Source organism: Ciona robusta, chromosome 3 (genome assembly GCF_009617815.1).
Source record: "Ciona robusta chromosome 3, ASM961781v2".
Taxonomy (NCBI): Eukaryota; Metazoa; Chordata; class Ascidiacea; order Phlebobranchia; family Cionidae; genus Ciona; species Ciona robusta.
Window position 1 is genome coordinate 7,195,454 of NC_143237.1, and position 25,410 is coordinate 7,220,863.

Sequence of the window (25,410 nt, forward strand, 5' to 3'; positions counted from 1 at the left end):
ATGCTTCAAACTACCGGTAAAGGCAATTTCTCCCTGTATATAGATATGCATAAAGAGAGAATAAGAACTACCGGTATATCCAAAACGTGAATAGGTGTTTCATAACACCTTAATTGACGGATGCGGTTACTTACACAGCAATCATTCTACCTTTTTGTTCCATTTTTCCTTGGCGTGCGGTAATCAATAAAGTACTGCGGTAGTAAATATCAACTCGTTTAAATTTAAATTCAAGACATAATTGACACCAAATATACGAAGGGCGTCTGGTTTTAATCTAAAACGAATCTAAACAACCTATATAATACTGTGGGGGAAGATGGGACTTTTTTGGAACAATATATCCAAATGTCCTGATCGTATTTTAAACAATTAACAACGGTCTATGGAAGTCGTGGGGCTACGGCTTTATAACTATTTAAATGTTCCTTGTTTAATATCGAATGAGACGATAAAATAAACGAAAAGATGTCCCATTTTCGCCCACCCTACTATATATCCACTCACCTAATCAACAAAACGCTCACTGCCCTTGATTGCCATCATAGTAAACTGCATATAAGTTAACACCCTGATACCATAACTGAACCTTCTATGACTTTGTAATACCGTCGTTTGAGATTGGCATATTACTCACGCGCTGAATGATCTGCCATTTCAATCAACTAAATGTTAAGGACGCCACAAACGTCAACTCTTTATTCCGCAATCGATTTCAACATGAAATATTTCCTCGTTCACTCGATTGGCCAATAATGTTACCGTTGGTCGTATTGAAACGCATTCAAATAGGCTCTTTGAAACTCTATATACAACGGTTCCAAGTGCAGAGAAGCATTACGTATTTTATAACGCCCACGCATAACATCGGCCTTTTATATAGCCCCTTGCTGCAGTCTTACAAGGCTATAGTATTACCCGTTTTTTCTAGTTTCTAATTGCACAATACAACACTGTTTATCTATAAATGGAAGCATTAGATAATTAAGTTATTTCCAAAGCCGCCCAAATATTTTAAGCTTGTATGAAAGTCAATAGGTTTTAGCGCCGTTGGTCGTTATACCCATCAATACTCGCAAAGCAATTATGAAGATTATACTGCATAATCGGATTTTTTTCAAGCAAGCCTAAAATTAAGTGCTCCACGTATCGCTATAGCTTCCTCAAAATCGCTATCTCTTTTGTGCGGGTTAATCCATTGCCTCAAAATGTGATTAGCGGCATTGCTTCTTACACTAAAGTGACGACTACCACATACAACACTCAGTTTTACGAAGTCCGATCCGATAAATTTTTAATTTCCGTGATACTGCATAATCCAATTTGCCAAGATTTACCTGTACATACTAACTATATACGAAGACAAGTCGCTTTTAAACCTATAGCTTGTCACATATTTATGGTCATATATCAATATTGCTTCAAATGACCGACATATCACCTGTAATATGATGCCTGCAGCGGTATAAAGAGCTTTCGGTTCGCCTGCGTGCTCTAATAGGCCTCCCTTAATTATAAACCTTATCAACTGTACATGTAGCGCATATACCGTCGACTGCATATCGCGTTGACCTTAGGGTAATTGGTCGGCGTATACTCTCGTATCAATTGCATGGAAGAGCATTGAGGTACCGTGTGAACGCATCGGGAACCCACCGTTTTACGACCTCGAACCGGTGCTTTCAAAAGAGCTGAATACAATATTTATGAAACGTTCAGTTAAGCAGACGCATTAGGCGTTAGTGTACATGCTAGGAAGCCAAAGGTTAAGTTTATGTCGACGCCACTCCTATATTTGCCTTATCATTCACGTCATACGTACGTCATTGCTTTTCGCATAAAAATCGATAACCTATCACCCTGGGAAATTTCTAATCCATGCATACCGTGTATGTATATATTCTTCATAAAAAAATTACGTTCAGTTCCTATTTAATCTAAAGGGAAAATTTGTTTTTATCAACTGCCTGCTTAATTACATGCGACCGTTTTATCAATTATTGAAACTTAATTTACATATGCCTCAGAGCACACTATTCGTATCCAGCAATTCAATTACTCTGCTGCAGTGGCGCATCGGCGCACTGTACAAACTATACCATCCTTGGTATAGATATACTTAAACAAACTGTAGTACGCAAAAAATGTTGCAAAAAACTTCAAATTATTTTAGTTTCTGACCTTGTCTGATATACACGATTAGTAGTAACTGACTTATTAACGTAACTGCGTTACGTAACGGAATTGATAAAATAGAAGTTGTTTTATGTTAAAATGTATAGAGTTGTTGCAACTCGACGCCTAAAGTGACGTCACATAACCCAATCCCAATACTTAATTAATCAATGCCAACAGTGCGGATACGACTTATCTCATGGGAGACTATTCTCATGAAAACAAACCCCCCGTTGAACGAGGTTAATGATGTCCCGTTCAGCCGATGACAGGCCCAAATCGATTCCCTTTTATCACATGACGTCACACTGCTGTCACGTGATTCTGTCCGCTATATAATTCGCCTTTTCCCTAACACAATAACTAATAACGAGAAACCACTATCGGCACTGAGACCTCGAGGTCAGTCTAGGTTCATGGCGGGCTCTTACGAGCCTTTGCCCAGCCGTCAAGTAAGCTTTTACCCGATACCGTATCGTGTACTGGTATACCAGAAAAAGGAATAAAACATAGCAAGATATCATGAACTGTTTGGTTTCTGGTTATAAAAGCAATTAGTACTACAGTAGATATAGCACCCCGCTGAAGCCTGTATATGAAGTCGGATCAGCACGGAGTCATATAATCCAACCAGCGATCCTGTATATTCAGTGGGGGCTATAAATGGTGCACCCGACGTTCGATTTGAACACGCAAAACCTTCCGACCCGACAGGCTACTATTCCGCAGAAGCCGTCCACAGCAGTTATTTATTGGACTATACCGATGTTACAAACCGACTAGCAGCCACTATGCTGCAGAAGCTGTCCGCATCTATTTAATGGACTATATGGCAATACAAGCAGGTGCAAAAGCGTCCGCGATCTGCAATACTGACTGACAAAGCAACATCGCAAACCAGGTGTGTTTTTATATTTTACGACCGTTCAACTTACGGTCCCGTCTCCCGTTTGCATTCGCTTCGAAATGGATCTATTTCTCGCGACCACGATGTCAGAAACGACCAGTTTTCCACTGCTATCACTACGCCGTGGGTATTTTTCGCCTCAACGAAAGGATATAAGACCGAGGACAAGCAGCATCCTCAACAGTCTACACAATTATCCAGTCTGCGTCAACGCCGTTCACAAGTAAAGGAAGTGCAACACGGAGAAATATCAGGTGTGCGTAACCGGTGTCTAACATAAACTCTCGCAGGGCGACCTGGGCTACAGGCGCCGACTTATTCTGCCGGCTTTGCCGGGCTAACAGCAATAAGTGATCCCATGTCCGTTTCATTATCGCACGAGCGACTTCAATGCGCACACATGTATTTTACCCCATGACCGTCCACAACTTTAATCGCTCCGAGCTACGGAGCATAATACCGCTGTTCCACCCGACCTAATTTTTGTTTATGTTCTTTCTTTGTATATCTTGCGCCATGTGTCTTTTACTTTCCTTTTTTTAGTTTTTTAATTGCCCCGCATTTGTTATTTTATCGTTATCGTTTTCTATATATATTGTAGGCGTCGAGTTTCAACAATTTATTCGGTTACATGAGACCCACATATCAATTTCTCATTGCCGAAAGGGAGGTATTGTTGCAACTCGACGCCTAAAGTGACGTCACATAACCCAATCCCAATACTTAATTAATCAATGCCAACAGTGCGGATACGACTTATCTCATGGGAGACTATTCTCATGAAAACAAACCCCCGTTGAACGAGGTTAATGATGTCCCGTTCAGCCGATGACAGGCCCAAATCGATTCCCTTTTATCACATGACGTCACACTGCTGTCACGTGATTCTGTCCGCTATATAATTCGCCTTTTCCCTAACACAATAACTAATAACGAGAAACCACTATCGGCACTGAGACCTCGAGGTCAGTCTAGGTTCATGGCGGGCTCTTACGAGCCTTTGCCCAGCCGTCAAGTAAGCTTTTACCCGATACCGTATCGTGTACTGGTATACCAGAAAAAGGAATAAAACATAGCAAGATATCATGAACTGTTTGGTTTCTGGTTATAAAAGCAATTAGTACTACAGTAGATATAGCACCCCGCTGAAGCCTGTATATGAAGTCGGATCAGCACGGAGTCATATAATCCAACCAGCGATCCTGTATATTCAGTGGGGGCTATAGAGTTGTAAAGGAAAATAAAATTTTTACATTATAACATGAAAAAAAAACTATTTTTGTTTTTAAGATCTAATTTATTTTAATATATAAACTGTAGTTAAAAATCTGGGAATATTTTTTTTACTGAACGATTTTTCGTGTTGGTTATCCTGTTAGGTAGGCATGCGCTATGGCATCGTTATTAATTAATGAGTATTTAACTGGATAAAGGCCATTTGAGAACATTATCGTCTTAAATCGATTGAGTTGTTAATCTGAATGCTGATAATTATGAATGAAATATAACACGTTCCTCGCGCGCCTCATAGCGGCGTTCATGGAAAAAGAAAATGGTCACTAAGCGGCACGCAAGCGCCAAATTGTAAAATCAACGATATTAAATTAGGCGTAATGAGAAATAGGAAACTAGGTTTTATTTTTACAGCCATTAGAGAAATTACGAGTACTGTGTACTTAAGTTTAGCTAGCTTATGTTGTATATAGGTTTTACTCGAAAATTATAGATAGTATAGGGTGGAGAAAGACGGGACATATTTATAACTTATAATATCTAAATATCCTGAACGTGTTTAAACAATTAACAACGGTCTATGGGAGTCATGAGGATACTGTTTTATATTATCTTGTTTGTTCATTGTTCACTCCCAAATAGGACAAGAAAATAGTTAATAATTACAAAGCTGTATAACTGCAGCCTTGCAACTCTAAAACAACTTGTTAATCAATTAAACACGATAAGAAAATGCGGGTTTTTGATGCCAACAGTATTCCATCTTACCCCACATTTCTGAAAGATAAAACAACACCGATAATAGCCTATAAAAACATATTTTACTTGCTTCTAATTAAAACAAGTGTTAAATTTTTTTTTTTATTATCAATATAGCGATACTACTTTATACGGTTTAATATTTTTACATGCAGTTCATTTGGCGACGTTATATAGGGTGTATATGCTTGAATCGATCAAGGGTTTTAAGTGTGCACTCAGACAGGATTAACAAGCGAACATATTCACTTGTAACAACACAACTAAATATTGGATTGCGGGGAGAAAAATAACGTTTCAACTTGTATTTTTTACCACTATTGCTTATAATTGTAAAGACCCCGTTTTATTCGAATACAAATTGGATGTAGTAGGGTGGGGGAGACGGGAAACCTTTCGCACATAATATATAAAAATCCCGATGTTTTAAACATTTAACAACGGTCTATGGGAGTTGTGAGGATACGACTTATAATTCTTTGATGTTCTTTGTTTACCACCAAAAGGGACAAGAAAATAAAATAAAAAAGTTGTCCTATCTTCTCCAAACTACCATAAAGTAGTGTGGGGTAAGATGGAATGTTTCCTGATCGTGTTTTGAGCAATTAAGACACTTTTTTCGAGCAGCAGGGCTACAGTTATCATATTATTCTGTACGTATTTTTTGTGTACTACCAAATATGAAATGAGAATGAAAAAATGTCCCATATTATCCCAACCTATTATATATCATTTTATATTTGACACCAAAACATATAAGGCTAATGAAAACTCGGAACGATTTTATCGCAGGCGAGTGTTTAAAACGACCAAGTATATCACCGAAGACTCATTCAGGCATTTTGATGTCAATTTAATTAGTTGTTGTGTCATATATTCAGGACACCCTGCTGCCTTGGGCTTGAGATAATTATCTATATTTCAAACGTACGCAACATATAGATGTTCAGTAGTTTTCCATGAGCTTGCCGTGATATTTTATAAACAGAATCGAATTCCTTAAAACCCTAATCACCGTACAGCGGCATCGAATATTGCTTTGGTGTTTAGAAATGTTTGTTTAGTGGACATTGCACTACACGATATGCAGAATCTGCATTACCGCCCTGACATTTAAAGAACCCATATTACGTCGTATCTTTGAATCGCTTCTTACTGGGATGAGAGTTTTTCAGTGCGTATTTATTGTCCCCAAAATTCTGCTTAAAAAGAGCCGCGCCAAAATGAGTTAGTGGCCATCTTCTGTATAATAGATGCAAAATAAACAGCTCAGTTGTGGCCAACCGCTATACGTCGTATAGGAATGCGTACAAGTTGTGTGAGAGTCAATCACCCGTGACCTATTCCCCTGCTCTGATTGGCTGGCACGACCCGCCGGCTATGAGATCGAGGAAAACGTTTAAGTCCCTCAAGCACACTTGGGGGGAGCAAATGCTTTTACAAACCGGGAAAAAGGTCTATGTTAATGTTGGTATAGGATGCCACTGTCGGCTTTCTTCTGTGTAATCCAGGATACCGGTCGTATAAATATGTGTCTTGTGTCTTGGGTGTACAACGTGCTCTGAAGTGTTGTCGCAGTCAAGACATTACAGTAGTGTGTGTTTGTTTCAGGTTGTAGGCAAAACTTGTACGTTAGTTTTATAGCTCTTATTGATTATATGTTGAACTCTATGCTGTTAGTTTTGTATATTACGACGCAAAGTGTGATGTTTTCTTGTTTACAGTTTAAGACAGTTGCGATAGCAGAAAAGTATAGCAGTTGTGTAAAACATAATGTGCACTTGTCGATCCTATAATCATTTACATTTCTTTAGGCGCGATATATATCTTGTTTCTTGGCGAAAAACATAACGTCCAGGGTCTCGAAAGTGTTACAACGATCCACACTGTGCGGGTGTAGTGTCGCGTTGTGCATGTTTTAGCTAATTGCATAACCGTAATGAAGCTACGTGGACCAACTTACAAGCGTAGCGCCGATGGTTTAATCAAGCGCAGTAAACAAGGTTGTCACTTTCAACTCCCAGTGGAATGAGCATTGATCGGGAAATGTACTTTTCGTAATGCATTTATTGCCGAAGTATATATTATCAAAAGCAGGTGCAGCATTTAGGTTCAATGAAGCAATTTGTTATACCCGCTCTCGGTAGATTGTGGACGTATAGTGTTCCGTCCATGGTTAGTTCTTTATTGTCTTTTTATTTTAATCTCACTCTATCGCGCTGAGTAATTTGAAACGTCCCCGCTTTTCCGCAGTCGACCGTTTTTCGTTGTTGTGTGTGCCAGACAGCACGACTGCATCAGCGCTAAGTCAGTGTTGTTAATTTGACAAACACAACGATATACGGCAGTGCGGTTAAGCAAACTGTTAGCGTGTGAAAGATCGTTATTTTATCAGGTGGGGAAAGGCGTAAGTTTCTCTCCGAAACTATATGTACAATGCACACAGTTTTGTGTGTTTACCTTTTCAGTTCAACTTAAGGGGAAAAGATAAACCGTTGTTATAGAAATTGTTCAGGGCAAACGGATTTACGTTCGCAAGCACGTGCGAACATTACCGTACATTGCTGGTTAGTGTTAATTCACTGTGAAGGTACTTTTTACCTAAAAGTCAATTTGCTTCGCAAGTTCTTCGTAAAATTCTGTTTTGGCAGCCTTCAGGCAATTATGTCTCAACGAAAGTGCTCAGGTACTGCAGGAATTGGTTGACTTATAATTCGTGGGATTAGATTAGAGGCGACTGCGTCTTTGCCTAACTTGTGCCAGAACATCGTGTTGTTTGCGCGGGTGCTGGGCGACCCTGAAAGTTTTATTGTATAAGCTGACCTACTTATGCTGATACCCTGCGTAGAGGTAGTTCCTTAGTCATTCCGGAGAGCTGGGCAGTTTTAAGACATGAGAGAGATTGTTTTCCTGCTGTAGTTTTGCCGCCAGGTTACAGTAAAGTCTCGGTGGAATATGTGTTCGTATTTTCCCTTCTAAATCGTTAGTTGATGCTATAATGTATGGATTAATCTACCCTACAGCGCGCATTGATTTTTTAGGAGAGAGTTCAGTGTTAAGAGCCGACGTTTGGAGTGCGTTTTGATGTCGACTTAATTCCCATTAATTGTTCGTTAAAAGTTAAACTTCGAGATCGGTTCCGATTTTAAAAGTTGATCGTCGATTGAAGAAAACACCCCTGTCGCCTTTTAACGATAACACGTTGCATATGTCACCAACCCCGAGTTTTCACTAAGTGCAGTATTATGACATGTTATGGCAGCTTAAAACTTTGCCTTTGGCTGTTATTAAACATACGGTAATCATAGGCCCACTGGTCAGAAGGAGAAAATCCCTTCCCTGTGTTTTGATTGGCGATAAAATAATAATTCAACCGTTAAATTATTTTTCTTTCACATTTTTCATTCGACGCTTCTCCCTGACGTCACACAATCCAGTGTTTATTTAAAGCTGGTTGCTGACGTCACGATACTCTTTCAATATCGTGTGTGACGTCATCGCGACCTATAAACCGGCCAAATCAAAATTTCATTATTCGTCGCGCGGCCTGTATGCAGTACGTTACTTATCATGGAGAAATTGTCGGCTAAGAAATTCAATACTCCGCGTTTAGAAAAAAATTCCGAAACCTCGCACCGCGATTATGATGTAACATGTCTTTTTATACACTGTTCTATGACTCGTCATGGTGCAACTTTTACCGCTATGTTATTGGCGCTAAGTACAGCGCTATTGGAACGTAACGAAGCGTTAAGTCGTCCCAACCGCAGTGCTAACTCAATGACTGTTCAATGCGGATTTTTAGTAAGTAAGCCATCATGAGTGAAGCGCCTTTTCTTAGAACGTGAATCTGATTGATTACACAACTGTAACAGTAGGGGTTCAAACACGGTTATTTACATCATAATTTATTGAAAAAAACAAAAATATTTTTGTCTTAAGTTAGCGTTTGCAGTATTTGTCGTATACAAATGGATATGAAATCGTAATAAAACAGTTTACAATGTGTTTGTGCATGCGCTTTAGCAGTTCTGCTGCTCCCATTGTCTGGCCACTAGACTTTGTTTAATATGCCATATAGGTATATTCGGCTTATCCATAGTCTATCGGCTTAGACTGTTAATACAAATGTCGCAATGCAGAGCGCAAACATATGGGCAAGTATATGTACAAGGGTCCAAACTCCACACAAAGTGCATGAACCATCAGATTATGTTTATATTTTCAAAATGTAATCGACATAATTAGTCAAATGCTTTTACGTTAGTGTCGATTCTGTAGTTTTCTCAGTCTGTTTCTTTTTCTTGTACAAACTATTTCAAGAATGTTTCAGTCAAAGTTGTTATCAGTAGTTTGTAATCTGGAATGAATTATTTAAACAACTCTTGTTTTTAACGCGCTACTCGCACCCGAATACAAATATTACAGCGATGCCCGCAGCATTGGGAAGCACCACGGCGAAACAAAAAAGCTGTTCGCGAATCACGAACGAAAATAACTATGAAAGACACAGATGAGGTGTTGTTCTTATCGCATGGCAGCTTTGGTCAGTTGCCTAAAGTGTCAATTTACAAGGGTCCCCTGTTGCGTAAATGCCCAAGGGACGAATTATCTGATTGTAAGGGATCCCTTGTCACAAAGCAGACCAACGTAAGACTATGTGCCGAAAAATACGATTTTTCTTTTTGAGCGCGACAATCTTAATAAAATGAAATAAAATAATACAGTACTGTGGGGGAAGATGGGACACTTTTAGCACATAATATTCAAATTTCAAAAAGCCGTCCACAGCAGTTATTTATTGGACTATACCGATGTTACAAACCGACTAGCAGCCACTATGCTGCAGAAGCTGTCCGCATCTATTTAATGGACTATATGGCAATACAAGCAGGTGCAAAAGCGTCCGCGATCTGCAATACTGACTGACAAAGCAACATCGCAAACCAGGTGTGTTTTTATATTTTACGACCGTTCAACTTACGGTCCCGTCTCCCGTTTGCATTCGCTTCGAAATGGATCTATTTCTCGCGACCACGATGTCAGAAACGACCAGTTTTCCACTGCTATCACTACGCCGTGGGTATTTTTCGCCTCAACGAAAGGATATAAGACCGAGGACAAGCAGCATCCTCAACAGTCTACACAATTATCCAGTCTGCGTCAACGCCGTTCACAAGTAAAGGAAGTGCAACACGGAGAAATATCAGGTGTGCGTAACCGGTGTCTAACATAAACTCTCGCAGGGCGACCTGGGCTACAGGCGCCGACTTATTCTGCCGGCTTTGCCGGGCTAACAGCAATAAGTGATCCCATGTCCGTTTCATTATCGCACGAGCGACTTCAATGCGCACACATGTATTTTACCCCATGACCGTCCACAACTTTAATCGCTCCGAGCTACGGAGCATAATACCGCTGTTCCACCCGACCTAATTTTTGTTTATGTTCTTTCTTTGTATATCTTGCGCCATGTGTCTTTTACTTTCCTTTTTTTAGTTTTTTAATTGCCCCGCATTTGTTATTTTATCGTTATCGTTTTCTATATATATTGTAGGCGTCGAGTTTCAACAATTTATTCGGTTACATGAGACCCACATATCAATTTCTCATTGCCGAAAGGGAGGTATTGTTGCAACTCGACGCCTAAAGTGACGTCACATAACCCAATCCCAATACTTAATTAATCAATGCCAACAGTGCGGATACGACTTATCTCATGGGAGACTATTCTCATGAAAACAAACCCCCCGTTGAACGAGGTTAATGATGTCCCGTTCAGCCGATGACAGGCCCAAATCGATTCCCTTTTATCACATGACGTCACACTGCTGTCACGTCTGTCCGCTATATAATTCGCCTTTTCCCTAACACAATAACTAATAACGAGAAACCACTATCGGCACTGAGACCTCGAGGTCAGTCTAGGTTCATGGCGGGCTCTTACGAGCCTTTGCCCAGCCGTCAAGTAAGCTTTTACCCGATACCGTATCGTGTACTGGTATACCAGAAAAAGGAATAAAACATAGCAAGATATCATGAACTGTTTGGTTTCTGGTTATAAAAGCAATTAGTACTACAGTAGATATAGCACCCCGCTGAAGCCTGTATATGAAGTCGGATCAGCACGGAGTCATATAATCCAACCAGCGATCCTGTATATTCAGTGGGGGCTATAGAGTTGTAAAGGAAAATAAAATTTTTACATTATAACATGAAAAAAAAACTATTTTTGTTTTTAAGATCTAATTTATTTTAATATATAAACTGTAGTTAAAAATCTGGGAATATTTTTTTTACTGAACGATTTTTCGTGTTGGTTATCCTGTTAGGTAGGCATGCGCTATGGCATCGTTATTAATTAATGAGTATTTAACTGGATAAAGGCCATTTGAGAACATTATCGTCTTAAATCGATTGAGTTGTTAATCTGAATGCTGATAATTATGAATGAAATATAACACGTTCCTCGCGCGCCTCATAGCGGCGTTCATGGAAAAAGAAAATGGTCACTAAGCGGCACGCAAGCGCCAAATTGTAAAATCAACGATATTAAATTAGGCGTAATGAGAAATAGGAAACTAGGTTTTATTTTTACAGCCATTAGAGAAATTACGAGTACTGTGTACTTAAGTTTAGCTAGCTTATGTTGTATATAGGTTTTACTCGAAAATTATAGATAGTATAGGGTGGAGAAAGACGGGACATATTTATAACTTATAATATCTAAATATCCTGAACGTGTTTAAACAATTAACAACGGTCTATGGGAGTCATGAGGATACTGTTTTATATTATCTTGTTTGTTCATTGTTCACTCCCAAATAGGACAAGAAAATAGTTAATAATTACAAAGCTGTATAACTGCAGCCTTGCAACTCTAAAACAACTTGTTAATCAATTAAACACGATAAGAAAATGCGGGTTTTTGATGCCAACAGTATTCCATCTTACCCCACATTTCTGAAAGATAAAACAACACCGATAATAGCCTATAAAAACATATTTTACTTGCTTCTAATTAAAACAAGTGTTAAATTTATTTTTTTTATTATCAATATAGCGATACTACTTTATACGGTTTAATATTTTTACATGCAGTTCATTTGGCGACGTTATATAGGGTGTATATGCTTGAATCGATCAAGGGTTTTAAGTGTGCACTCAGACAGGATTAACAAGCGAACATATTCACTTGTAACAACACAACTAAATATTGGATTGCGGGGAGAAAAATAACGTTTCAACTTGTATTTTTTTACCACTATTGCTTATAATTGTAAAGACCCCGTTTTATTCGAATACAAATTGGATGTAGTAGGGTGGGGGAGACGGGAAACCTTTCGCACATAATATATAAAAATCCCGATGTTTTAAACATTTAACAACGGTCTATGGGAGTTGTGAGGATACGACTTATAATTCTTTGATGTTCTTTGTTTACCACCAAAAGGGACAAGAAAATAAAATAAAAAAGTTGTCCTATCTTCTCCAAACTACCATAAAGTAGTGTGGGGTAAGATGGAATGTTTCCTGATCGTGTTTTGAGCAATTAAGACACTTTTTTCGAGCAGCAGGGCTACAGTTATCATATTATTCTGTACGTATTTTTTGTGTACTACCAAATATGAAATGAGAATGAAAAAATGTCCCATATTATCCCAACCTATTATATATCATTTTATATTTGACACCAAAACATATAAGGCTAATGAAAACTCGGAACGATTTTATCGCAGGCGAGTGTTTAAAACGACCAAGTATATCACCGAAGACTCATTCAGGCATTTTGATGTCAATTTAATTAGTTGTTGTGTCATATATTCAGGACACCCTGCTGCCTTGGGCTTGAGATAATTATCTATATTTCAAACGTACGCAACATATAGATGTTCAGTAGTTTTCCATGAGCTTGCCGTGATATTTTATAAACAGAATCGAATTCCTTAAAACCCTAATCACCGTACAGCGGCATCGAATATTGCTTTGGTGTTTAGAAATGTTTGTTTAGTGGACATTGCACTACACGATATGCAGAATCTGCATTACCGCCCTGACATTTAAAGAACCCATATTACGTCGTATCTTTGAATCGCTTCTTACTGGGATGAGAGTTTTTCAGTGCGTATTTATTGTCCCCAAAATTCTGCTTAAAAAGAGCCGCGCCAAAATGAGTTAGTGGCCATCTTCTGTATAATAGATGCAAAATAAACAGCTCAGTTGTGGCCAACCGCTATACGTCGTATAGGAATGCGTACAAGTTGTGTGAGAGTCAATCACCCGTGACCTATTCCCCTGCTCTGATTGGCTGGCACGACCCGCCGGCTATGAGATCGAGGAAAACGTTTAAGTCCCTCAAGCACACTTGGGGGGAGCAAATGCTTTTACAAACCGGGAAAAAGGTCTATGTTAATGTTGGTATAGGATGCCACTGTCGGCTTTCTTCTGTGTAATCCAGGATACCGGTCGTATAAATATGTGTCTTGTGTCTTGGGTGTACAACGTGCTCTGAAGTGTTGTCGCAGTCAAGACATTACAGTAGTGTGTGTTTGTTTCAGGTTGTAGGCAAAACTTGTACGTTAGTTTTATAGCTCTTATTGATTATATGTTGAACTCTATGCTGTTAGTTTTGTATATTACGACGCAAAGTGTGATGTTTTCTTGTTTACAGTTTAAGACAGTTGCGATAGCAGAAAAGTATAGCAGTTGTGTAAAACATAATGTGCACTTGTCGATCCTATAATCATTTACATTTCTTTAGGCGCGATATATATCTTGTTTCTTGGCGAAAAACATAACGTCCAGGGTCTCGAAAGTGTTACAACGATCCACACTGTGCGGGTGTAGTGTCGCGTTGTGCATGTTTTAGCTAATTGCATAACCGTAATGAAGCTACGTGGACCAACTTACAAGCGTAGCGCCGATGGTTTAATCAAGCGCAGTAAACAAGGTTGTCACTTTCAACTCCCAGTGGAATGAGCATTGATCGGGAAATGTACTTTTCGTAATGCATTTATTGCCGAAGTATATATTATCAAAAGCAGGTGCAGCATTTAGGTTCAATGAAGCAATTTGTTATACCCGCTCTCGGTAGATTGTGGACGTATAGTGTTCCGTCCATGGTTAGTTCTTTATTGTCTTTTTATTTTAATCTCACTCTATCGCGCTGAGTAATTTGAAACGTCCCCGCTTTTCCGCAGTCGACCGTTTTTCGTTGTTGTGTGTGCCAGACAGCACGACTGCATCAGCGCTAAGTCAGTGTTGTTAATTTGACAAACACAACGATATACGGCAGTGCGGTTAAGCAAACTGTTAGCGTGTGAAAGATCGTTATTTTATCAGGTGGGGAAAGGCGTAAGTTTCTCTCCGAAACTATATGTACAATGCACACAGTTTTGTGTGTTTACCTTTTCAGTTCAACTTAAGGGGAAAAGATAAACCGTTGTTATAGAAATTGTTCAGGGCAAACGGATTTACGTTCGCAAGCACGTGCGAACATTACCGTACATTGCTGGTTAGTGTTAATTCACTGTGAAGGTACTTTTTACCTAAAAGTCAATTTGCTTCGCAAGTTCTTCGTAAAATTCTGTTTTGGCAGCCTTCAGGCAATTATGTCTCAACGAAAGTGCTCAGGTACTGCAGGAATTGGTTGACTTATAATTCGTGGGATTAGATTAGAGGCGACTGCGTCTTTGCCTAACTTGTGCCAGAACATCGTGTTGTTTGCGCGGGTGCTGGGCGACCCTGAAAGTTTTATTGTATAAGCTGACCTACTTATGCTGATACCCTGCGTAGAGGTAGTTCCTTAGTCATTCCGGAGAGCTGGGCAGTTTTAAGACATGAGAGAGATTGTTTTCCTGCTGTAGTTTTGCCGCCAGGTTACAGTAAAGTCTCGGTGGAATATGTGTTCGTATTTTCCCTTCTAAATCGTTAGTTGATGCTATAATGTATGGATTAATCTACCCTACAGCGCGCATTGATTTTTTAGGAGAGAGTTCAGTGTTAAGAGCCGACGTTTGGAGTGCGTTTTGATGTCGACTTAATTCCCATTAATTGTTCGTTAAAAGTTAAACTTCGAGATCGGTTCCGATTTTAAAAGTTGATCGTCGATTGAAGAAAACACCCCTGTCGCCTTTTAACGATAACACGTTGCATATGTCACCAACCCCGAGTTTTCACTAAGTGCAGTATTATGACATGTTATGGCAGCTTAAAACTTTGCCTTTGGCTGTTATTAAACATACGGTAATCATAGGCCCACTGGTCAGAAGGAGAAAATCCCTTCCCTGTGTTTTGATTGGCGATAAAATAATAATTCAACCGTTAAATTATTTTTCTTTCACATTTTTCATTCGACGCTTCTCCCTGACGTCACACAATCCAGTGTTTATTTAAAGCTGGTTGCTGACGTCACGATACTCTTTCAATATCGTGTGTGACGTCATCGCGACCTATAAACCGGCCAAATCAAAATTTCATTATTCGTCGCGCGGCCTGTATGCAGTACGTTACTTATCATGGAGAAATTGTCGGCTAAGAAATTCAATACTCCGCGTTTAGAAAAAAATTCCGAAACCTCGCACCGCGATTATGATGTAACATGTCTTTTTATACACTGTTCTATGACTCGTCATGGTGCAACTTTTACCGCTATGTTATTGGCGCTAAGTACAGCGCTATTGGAACGTAACGAAGCGTTAAGTCGTCCCAACCGCAGTGCTAACTCAATGACTGTTCAATGCGGATTTTTAGTAAGTAAGCCATCATGAGTGAAGCGCCTTTTCTTAGAACGTGAATCTGATTGATTACACAACTGTAACAGTAGGGGTTCAAACACGGTTATTTACATCATAATTTATTGAAAAAAACAAAAATATTTTTGTCTTAAGTTAGCGTTTGCAGTATTTGTCGTATACAAATGGATATGAAATCGTAATAAAACAGTTTACAATGTGTTTGTGCATGCGCTTTAGCAGTTCTGCTGCTCCCATTGTCTGGCCACTAGACTTTGTTTAATATGCCATATAGGTATATTCGGCTTATCCATAGTCTATCGGCTTAGACTGTTAATACAAATGTCGCAATGCAGAGCGCAAACATATGGGCAAGTATATGTACAAGGGTCCAAACTCCACACAAAGTGCATGAACCATCAGATTATGTTTATATTTTCAAAATGTAATCGACATAATTAGTCAAATGCTTTTACGTTAGTGTCGATTCTGTAGTTTTCTCAGTCTGTTTCTTTTTCTTGTACAAACTATTTCAAGAATGTTTCAGTCAAAGTTGTTATCAGTAGTTTGTAATCTGGAATGAATTATTTAAACAACTCTTGTTTTTAACGCGCTACTCGCACCCGAATACAAATATTACAGCGATGCCCGCAGCATTGGGAAGCACCACGGCGAAACAAAAAAGCTGTTCGCGAATCACGAACGAAAATAACTATGAAAGACACAGATGAGGTGTTGTTCTTATCGCATGGCAGCTTTGGTCAGTTGCCTAAAGTGTCAATTTACAAGGGTCCCCTGTTGCGTAAATGCCCAAGGGACGAATTATCTGATTGTAAGGGATCCCTTGTCACAAAGCAGACCAACGTAAGACTATGTGGCGAAAAATACGATTTTTCTTTTTGAGCGCGACAATCTTAATAAAATGAAATAAAATAATACAGTACTGTGGGGGAAGATGGGACACTTTTAGCACATAATATTCAAATTTCCTGACCATGTTTTAAGCAACCAACAACGGTTTATAGGAGTCGTGAGAATAGGGTTTTATAACTTTTTGGATGTTCTTTGTTAACTACCAAATGAACTGAGAAAAAAGAATGAAAAGGTGTCCCATTTTCCTCCACCAAACTAAACGACAAACGTCATGTTATGCAAAAAAACGTGCTTAATTACCCGTTAATTCCTGTATTTTTACCGCTAATAAAATGGATTTCTTCGCTATATGTTAGACAATTAAACACCGGTAACCACAAAACAACGCAGGTCTGGTAAATAACGGCGAAACCCGGTCTGTTATGGAAAAAATATACAAATGACTTATCGGTTAAAAGGTATGCCCACGTGCGTCATCAACATTATTTTAAGTGGTACGTACCAACGGAACTCTCTTGTAAGTTTTGATAGCGATTTCAGTTATCTAATGTGTTTACATGTGCAGCTTACGGTCGATTATTATGTGCGCCCAAATCGATAGCGAGATTAGAGAAATTATTAATTAATGTCACAAAACGACCTCGGTTCAACAAATGAATGGGATTCATAAACAATGAAAACCGCGGGCCATCATATCTCTCACGAACATCATGTGATGATATTTTGCAATCTTAACGACCAACTACGACGCTCTTATCGATAGTAATTGTTACGTGATTATAATCCATCATGCGCGGGTCAAAAATTCTCCGCAGAGGAAGCAAGTGTATAGAAACATTAACAGGTGATTTTAAATGCAATCAACACCTTGCTTAATGCAAGCCTTTATGCGTTGTAGTTTAGCAGCTTTGTTGAAAACCTCCCCCCTTAACCCCTTCTTACTTTGATCGTAATTACCGATACCGCGCGGTTCAAACTCGCAGCTCGTTTTGGACTTTTGGCGATGCCTATCTAACTTTCAACGTTAATTTATTAGATTTAGATTTTGGCCGTTTTTCCCTATAGGTTTCCCAGTAGTCTATATTAAGCGGACAGCTCAGTACAAGTTGGAGTTGGTAAAGGCAAGCAACGAGAGCATACTTAAAACTGCATGCAGGGCAGATTGAAAGCAATAAACGTCCAAGTCAGCAGTCATGATTCATGATTGCCCATTAAGCTGTATTTATTCTGAACTATAAATTCAAATGTCCTTGCACGGTCACCTCTGTTCGGTATACTTAATGCATTGCCGCATAAGCGAGTTATTAAAACAGGTAAGGTCACAGCTATAGATTAGTCCAAGAGAATGTGTGACTCGTACCCTGTGACACGGTCCGGTTGTCGTAAATAGATGCTAAGTGCTAGCTGGTCGATGTAGCATGTCTATACGTTAATCGAGTTTTTGATTTACGTCCAATTTTAAATTTTCATGCGCGTTGTGCTGCTGGAGTGTTCCCAATGCCGAAATCGGGGTGCTGGGTTGGTCTTGTCGGGAAACGGTAGACGGGCATCTAAAATTCATGAGTGTTTGGTTTCGCTGTGGTCTTCTTCCCGCTTTCTCTACTGTCTTGTCTTATTGTTATTGAGCGCATTGTCTCGTAACAAATGGAAGATTCTGGATTATCGTATCACATATATTCACTTGTTGTCAATTAACCTTTTAACAAGGGTTTAATGATTGGACAGCGCGAGTAATGCGATATTGCAACACCGACAATTGCCAGCTTTATGACTTGAAAATTTATTATACAGTATATTATAGTAGGGTGGGGTAAGATGGTACAAGTTTTAACATTTAAAGAATTTTGTGTTCGTATGACTCTAAAATAGTTTTGCTAATTGTAAAAAAATGAACATAAGACATTCTGTTCTAAAAGTATCCCACTTACTTATATTTATAAATACATGGACTATAACCTTGATAGACGCAACGACATCTATTGACTCGCCCGGTAGCGCAGCGCATGCGCAAAACAAACAAGTTATGTGTGGTTAGTTGCCGATCTAACCTCTTCGCTTCGGATCATTAATGTAATTTATCGCTAATTGATTAGGCGCGAAGCAACTGTAAATTGCGGCACAGGTTACACCCTTCACGACTCTGTTTTGCTTTTTTTTTTTGGTCCTGTTATGCGACCAATACGCAGGCATATTATTATTATTATGAGACAATACGCAGGCATTATTACCCCAAGTGCCGGGTGCTGCGTTCCAAGTAACAAAATTTCGTTGTTTTCGGTGCATTTTATTTTAGTTTGAAAATCAAAAATTCCTGTTATATTTTCTTCCTACTATTTTTGTCTCGTTTATCAAGCGATTTGTCATACAGATTAACCTTACTGTTAAATTTATTTCAATCATTTTTCAAAAAATTTGGAAGCGTGTTTTTAAAAACACTGTAATTAATAATCGTTATAAACATTAGCGCTTGCATAATTGCCAAAAAAAATGATGGCATAGCGATTTTCATACAGCAAGTTCAGCGTACGCATTGCTGTACTGCGCCAGAATCAGAACTAGTTAATAGAAAGAAGTCCGCCATTCAGGAAGCAATACCGTCGCAGCAGATTGCGCGTGCCATTTTAGCGTATCAACAGCAGCGTCGAAAACAGAAACAATCATAGCAGAGCGCACTAATGAAAGGGTGCCGTACTCGCGTCGTGTTTTTCAGCTAGGTGCAGAAACGGTTCTTTTGCATGCATAGCAAAGCAGAGTTCAGTAGCCCATAGTTATGTCTTAGGTTACAGTTTCCTTTAAAGCCGCAGTTATTATTCAAGCTAGCCTTCAGGCGAGCTGCTAAACCGTACAGTCTACGCGCCTTATTAACACATAATAGAATAATATTGCGGTATAGGCCTGTACTTTAGAAGTGCTTGTTAACTGGAATACACATAATAGGTTCAAATCGGTTTCAGAGGATTGCGTTTAACTACAAAGTACAATCGTGTTTCTACAGTCAGGAGTCAGTATACGAAAGATGAAAAGTGTCTAGTGTCAAGGCTTTATATATAAACGAATTGAACTGTATAGATGTTACTACTAAATGGCAATTTACACAATTATTGTGAATTGGTTGAACATTTCAATACAGTCAAATCTGTTACAGACGCTATGCGTTAAAGTTATGGTACAGTTTAGTATTGTGATTTTAACTTGAATATGACGAAGCTATCTTAAAGGTTCGGCGCAGTTTGTCAAAAAATATTTATATATACTTAGAATCACAGTTTAGTAGATTTAGGTGTTCGACGAATGCTGTTTAATCAACAAACGTTTTAAGAGTGTGTAAAACTCAAGACAAAACGTTGTTAATGCATTTTGATTTTAATCATCACTTTACTCATGTAGGAAACCTGTCATAAGACTTGTTAGTGAGTCAAAACCTGTGTACAAATAGCTGCTTCATGGCGACAGTTAGTTCGTTAGTAACAACAACAGCCACAGTGATGGATGGTACCACCATGTCAACTCATATCACCTCTACCTTTGACATAAATGCATCTTATCATTCGCTGAACTCAACATTGGACCCAAATTCAACTTACTTTGAAAAGTGGTGTCCGTATTACCATGTACGTAATAGTAATCATTTTTAGGAGGGTACGGTACTATGGGACATGTTTTCATTCTCCTTTATAGTGGGGTTGCGGGAATGTAGTGGGGTATAGGGGAAGGGACACCATTCATTCTATTTTCTTGTCAGATTTGGTAGTAAACAAAGGATATTTACAGAACTAAATAACCAGATTCTAACACTTTTTTAAAGAGTGTTATTAATTTTTCAAAACTCGATCAGATAATTTATATTTAGGTGCTAACGGTATACCCCACCTTACTCTACAGTCAGTACCTATATATAAAGTTTTCTTTTTATTTGGAAGTGTAAACTAATAATTAAAGAGCTATTTTACCCAGTAAATAACTGCATTGAATGTTTTAAAAAAATGTATATTTTACAATAAGCAAAGTTAAATGGTTACAAATAGTAAATAAATGTGTTAACTGTCACAAAAAAAGTTTTTTTTATAGCATTCAAGGTTAAATGGTCATAAACCGCTGTGTTTTGAAAGTCACTCGTTCAGACCCACATCAAAACAGCGTTTATTCCCATTTTCACCGCACAGTGAGAAACTAAAAGTAGAAGTACGTTCAAACATGCTGTACCAAAAAAGCTGATCCCTTATAGCCCGGCAATGCGTTATTGGCAATGGGACCATCCCTCGCGAAAAGTCAACGCTAATGCGATTCCTATTAGGGCTCCCAGGGGGCTTACGCACGCCAGTGACAGCTCTACTAAAGCTAGCCTAACTGGCAATTTGCTAATACCGATCCTTACGTTGATGTACCGATTAAAGCCGGCTAGAGTATTTTAATTTGATATAACACTTGATGAATAACTTCGTTTCTCCTCACATGGATAATCTAATTTATATAAATAGGCATAACTACAACGACCTACAACAGGAAACCGCATATTTCCGATTTTATGACAGCATCATATTTTGGGAAAATATTTTCGTCCGAAATTGACAAAAACAGCATAATACTTCAAAATCTGTTTAGTGGCCATTGAAAATATTCTTTATCCGAAACGTTACTTCTGACTAATTGGTCAATAAGAAGTAATCTTTTAATTTTAAACAGTGATGCAAAAAGTTCCAAAAACACATATGGAAAAACCTCAATTAGTTTTAACGATCGTTTAAAACTCCTTAATCATTTCTTTCGCCCTTAAAGACAACTTAGGATTACGTGTTAAGTAACCATGGTTTACAGGTTAGAGCCAAAACATGTTGTCGCACAATATGTATGTGGGTTAGCTAAACAATGGTTGTTTCCCACTTTCCTATACGTCATTGGGTGTTTTAGAAAACCCATACCACTTCTGAGTCATTTGAATTGTTATAAGTGAGTATGTATATATATTCCGGCAGCACAGCACGCGTGTGTTTGCGGGCGCATAGTCGTAACATCAGATCACTATCTATTTTAAACGTGGGAGTAATTCTGCCTCCACACGACGTTTTATCGGTAAAACAGTTACTTCTTATCGATACGTAGGCAATTTATACGGCACGACAAATTCCCAACCACGGTTAGATTAAAATGTACGATTTTATGATTTGTGTCGCTGATAAATAAAGGCAACAGCTATAATATATAAGATATAGTAGGGCGGGGGAAGATGGGACACTTTTAGCACATATTATCCAAATATTCTAATCGTGTTTTAATTAATTAACAACGGTCTTTGAAAGTCGTTGTGATATAGTTTTATAATTACTTGAATGTTCTTTGTTTAGTATTTAATGGGACGAGAAATTAGAGATAGGAGATGTCCCATCTTTCCCCACCCTACTGTATCACCTTTTTATTATAGTTTTTACTATTATGTATATGTACACATATACATTTATTAGGTTTTTATTCTAGTTTTACAATCGTATAAAATATCACAAAACATATAACGATAGTTAAAATGATTGTAAAACGCGTACTAACCAGCAGAATATGCGCAAACTATAACTCCCACCATATTAACAACGTATTTACACACAAAATTATGTTTAACATGTTATACAGAAAATGCTTACTTTCAACACTATTCAACTAACGCGAGTGATTATAACATGGATCCTGTTCTTGGTCAGCACGTGTGGAAACAGCTTTGTTCTCTACTGTCTTTGCATGCGGAAGCAGAGACTTCATGTCCACGTCATCACCATGCATCTAACATTAGCTGACCTGGCGTTCACATTCTTCAGCATGCCAATGGGTAAGTCGTATTGCAAAACCTATGTAGAGACGCATGGCAGGGTGGGGTAAGATGGGACATGTTTTTATTCAGTTTTCGCATCTTTTTTGGTGGTTAACAAAGAGTATTTATAGAATTTACCCCGCTAAAACAGTTGTTAGCTGTTAAAGCACAATCAGGAAATTAATACATGATGTGCAAACGGTATCCTATTTTACCCCACAGTACTATATGAAGATGTAACACTCTTTGTGTCACATACGTCATATTCATATATACATGCGGTATATAGGCTACTTTGAACAGGTGTCAGGCGCCGCCAAGCTTATAAGTGATTATATCTGTTATAATGTAAAAGAATGTCCAACTATACATAGCTTTAGGGAGGTACGGTAAAAAGTTACCTCAGTGATATTTACACGCAGCTTATTTTAAAAACGCGGTGCGAAACACACGAGTTTTGATATAGACAGATGATTGCTAGGTAATTTGAAACGATAGTTACTTTTTTGACATTTTTGCCGCAAGGACGTTGTTAAAATACAATATAGTACTGTGGGGTAAGATGGGAACTGTCAAAACATTTCATATTTCCTAATCGTGTTTTTATTAATTTACAACGTTCTTTTCGTAAAGATATACGAATCTGTAAATACTAATCTTTTACTAGCAAATAGGACGATAAAATGTGAAAACATGTACCATTTTATCCCAACTTACTATATAGCATATATAGTAGTGTGAGGAAAGATGGGACATCTTTTCATTCCATTTTCTCGTCCCATTTTGTAGTAAACAAAGAACATTCAAAGGATTATTAAACTGTTTCCTCACGACTCCAATAGACCGTGGTTAATTGTTTAAAACACGATCAGGACATTTAGATATTAGGTGCTAAAGGTTTCCCATCTTCTCCCACGCTACTATATAATTTTTGAATCTCGTGAAGATACGGGTTTTAAAGGGTTTTAAATCTGTAAATTTTATTATTTTACCACGAAATGGGACGATAAAATAGTGAAAACATGTACCATTTTATCCCATCTTACTATATAGCATATATGAATTAAACATATCGTTTTAATATTTTAAAGTAATGAGTTATAACGTACACTTTCAGTATTTGTGAAGTCATAGTGATTCGCAAGGTCCAAGTCTGATAGTCAAACACAAAACTGTACTTTTAGAATCGAAGATATTTTCTTCTTTGCTCAGAAAGCCCATTGTTACGTATTAGTTAATGCGGTAATGGCCTTACATTCCATTATAGCCCTTAAGACTTGTAATCTTGCCTTAGCCTATAACGGTACATCGTTTTCTCGTTTCGACAGGTTCAATTAAACTGTTGTTCAAATTAATGGAACAGATTGCGGTCAGGTGTCTGAAGTATGTTTGTCAACCTTATTTTAAAAAATACCTTAAATTGCTATGAATTCACAACACCTTGAATTGTTGTTTCCTTTTAAATCTAAACCGTCTCATTCAAACCTGTGTGTGAAAGAGAATTCGTGGAACCGTATTGTTGTTTTGTTTTTACTATGTCGATATTGGCGGCTTGGACTTGACTGGTTTTCATTTAAGATTGATGAAGGGGTTTTTAAACACATAGCACCCTTGGCCGACACAATGGCACCACGCTTGATAAAAACAGTAAAGATTTGGCGAATGTCGTTTTAATTGATCTCAAGGGAAATTTACTCGAAACTTTCCGCTTCTAACTTATATACGAATCAAATGTTTTTCTAAACTTTGTAAGAAAGCAAGGACACATTTATCCGGTTTGATATATATGGGATATATATGTATACAGCACATGTCCACTTAAAAAGGTCGAATACATGACTGTATTAAAAACGTTTTTTATACAAAATCTGTTTTGATAAAACGGGATACTTCATCTGTTTTTAGTTCCTTGCCTTGATACAGTTTTTTGAACGTCACTATTTATGAACACCGATTTTTCGACATTCATTACCATTTCAAAACATTTTTGGTAGTTTGGATTGGTTGTAATTATTATATTAATAAAGGCCTAACATAACGTCTACTATATATGGTCCAGTGGTGTATTTTAGTACATATAGTGGGGTTGGGGGGTATGGGACACCTTTTTATTCTATTTTCTCTTCTCATATGGTATAAACGAAGAACATTTAAAAATTTATAAAACTGTATTCTCCCGACTTCCATATACCGTTGTAAACAAGATCAGGATATTGTGGGCAAATGATATTTTCTGGCTGCCCCATTCTAATATATATATGGTACCACGAAACAGTACGTGACGCTGGTCATAGTCGTCATTTCTGTGATCAATTTGTTGTTTACTAGGCTATTACATACTAACATCACCCTATACGTAAGCTATACGTTATGTCAGACTGTTAGTAAATACCTTGTATATTCGGTCGAATGATTATAGTGTTAAAAATGGTTATGTCTTAACAAAAATATAACTTCTGAAATCTCGTACTTTGATATAGTAGGATGGGGGAAGATGGGACACCTTCGGCGCATAATATCCGAATATCCTGATCATATTTTAAACAATTAACAACGGTCTATGAGAGTCTTGAGCATATAGTTTTATAATTCTTTGAATGTTCTATGTTTACTACCATATAGGACGAGAAAATAGAGTTAAAATGTGTCCCAACTTCCCCCATCCTACTATATATTCCTTCAATATCATGTCAGTTGTGGTTTTGGACAAAACTCAAAAAAAAGTACGAGGAAAGAAATTTCTTTAATTTATACATTTTATATACACACACATGCTGTTGGGAAGTGTTAGGCGAACTATGTTGCGAATGACATATTAGTTGATGCTGGATACTTAACTACTCGGTCGCTTGTTTTGCTCATAAGCTATAGTTATCTGTACATATGCTTATAGCTCTTTGAATTCCATCAAATTAAAGGCTTAAGTTTAATTA

General features: G+C 38.0%; 1 protein-coding gene across 2 annotated transcripts in view; it reads left to right on the forward strand.

Moving 5' to 3' along the window:
* Positions 1-5,437: 5,437 nt before the first annotated feature.
* Positions 5,438-25,410, forward strand: part of LOC149738722 (gonadotropin-releasing hormone receptor-like) — a 33,503-nt gene continuing 13,530 nt past the window's right edge. The window contains exons 1-2 of one of the 2 annotated variants that reach the window (XM_089874379.1): positions 5,438-20,291; positions 22,303-22,495. In XM_089874379.1, the coding sequence (XP_089730505.1) occupies positions 20,124-20,291; positions 22,303-22,495 (361 nt within the window). In that variant the 5' untranslated portion in view covers positions 5,438-20,123. The remainder of the gene's footprint in view (positions 20,292-22,302; positions 22,496-25,410) is intronic. The other variant, XM_089874378.1, reaches the window with a different exon arrangement.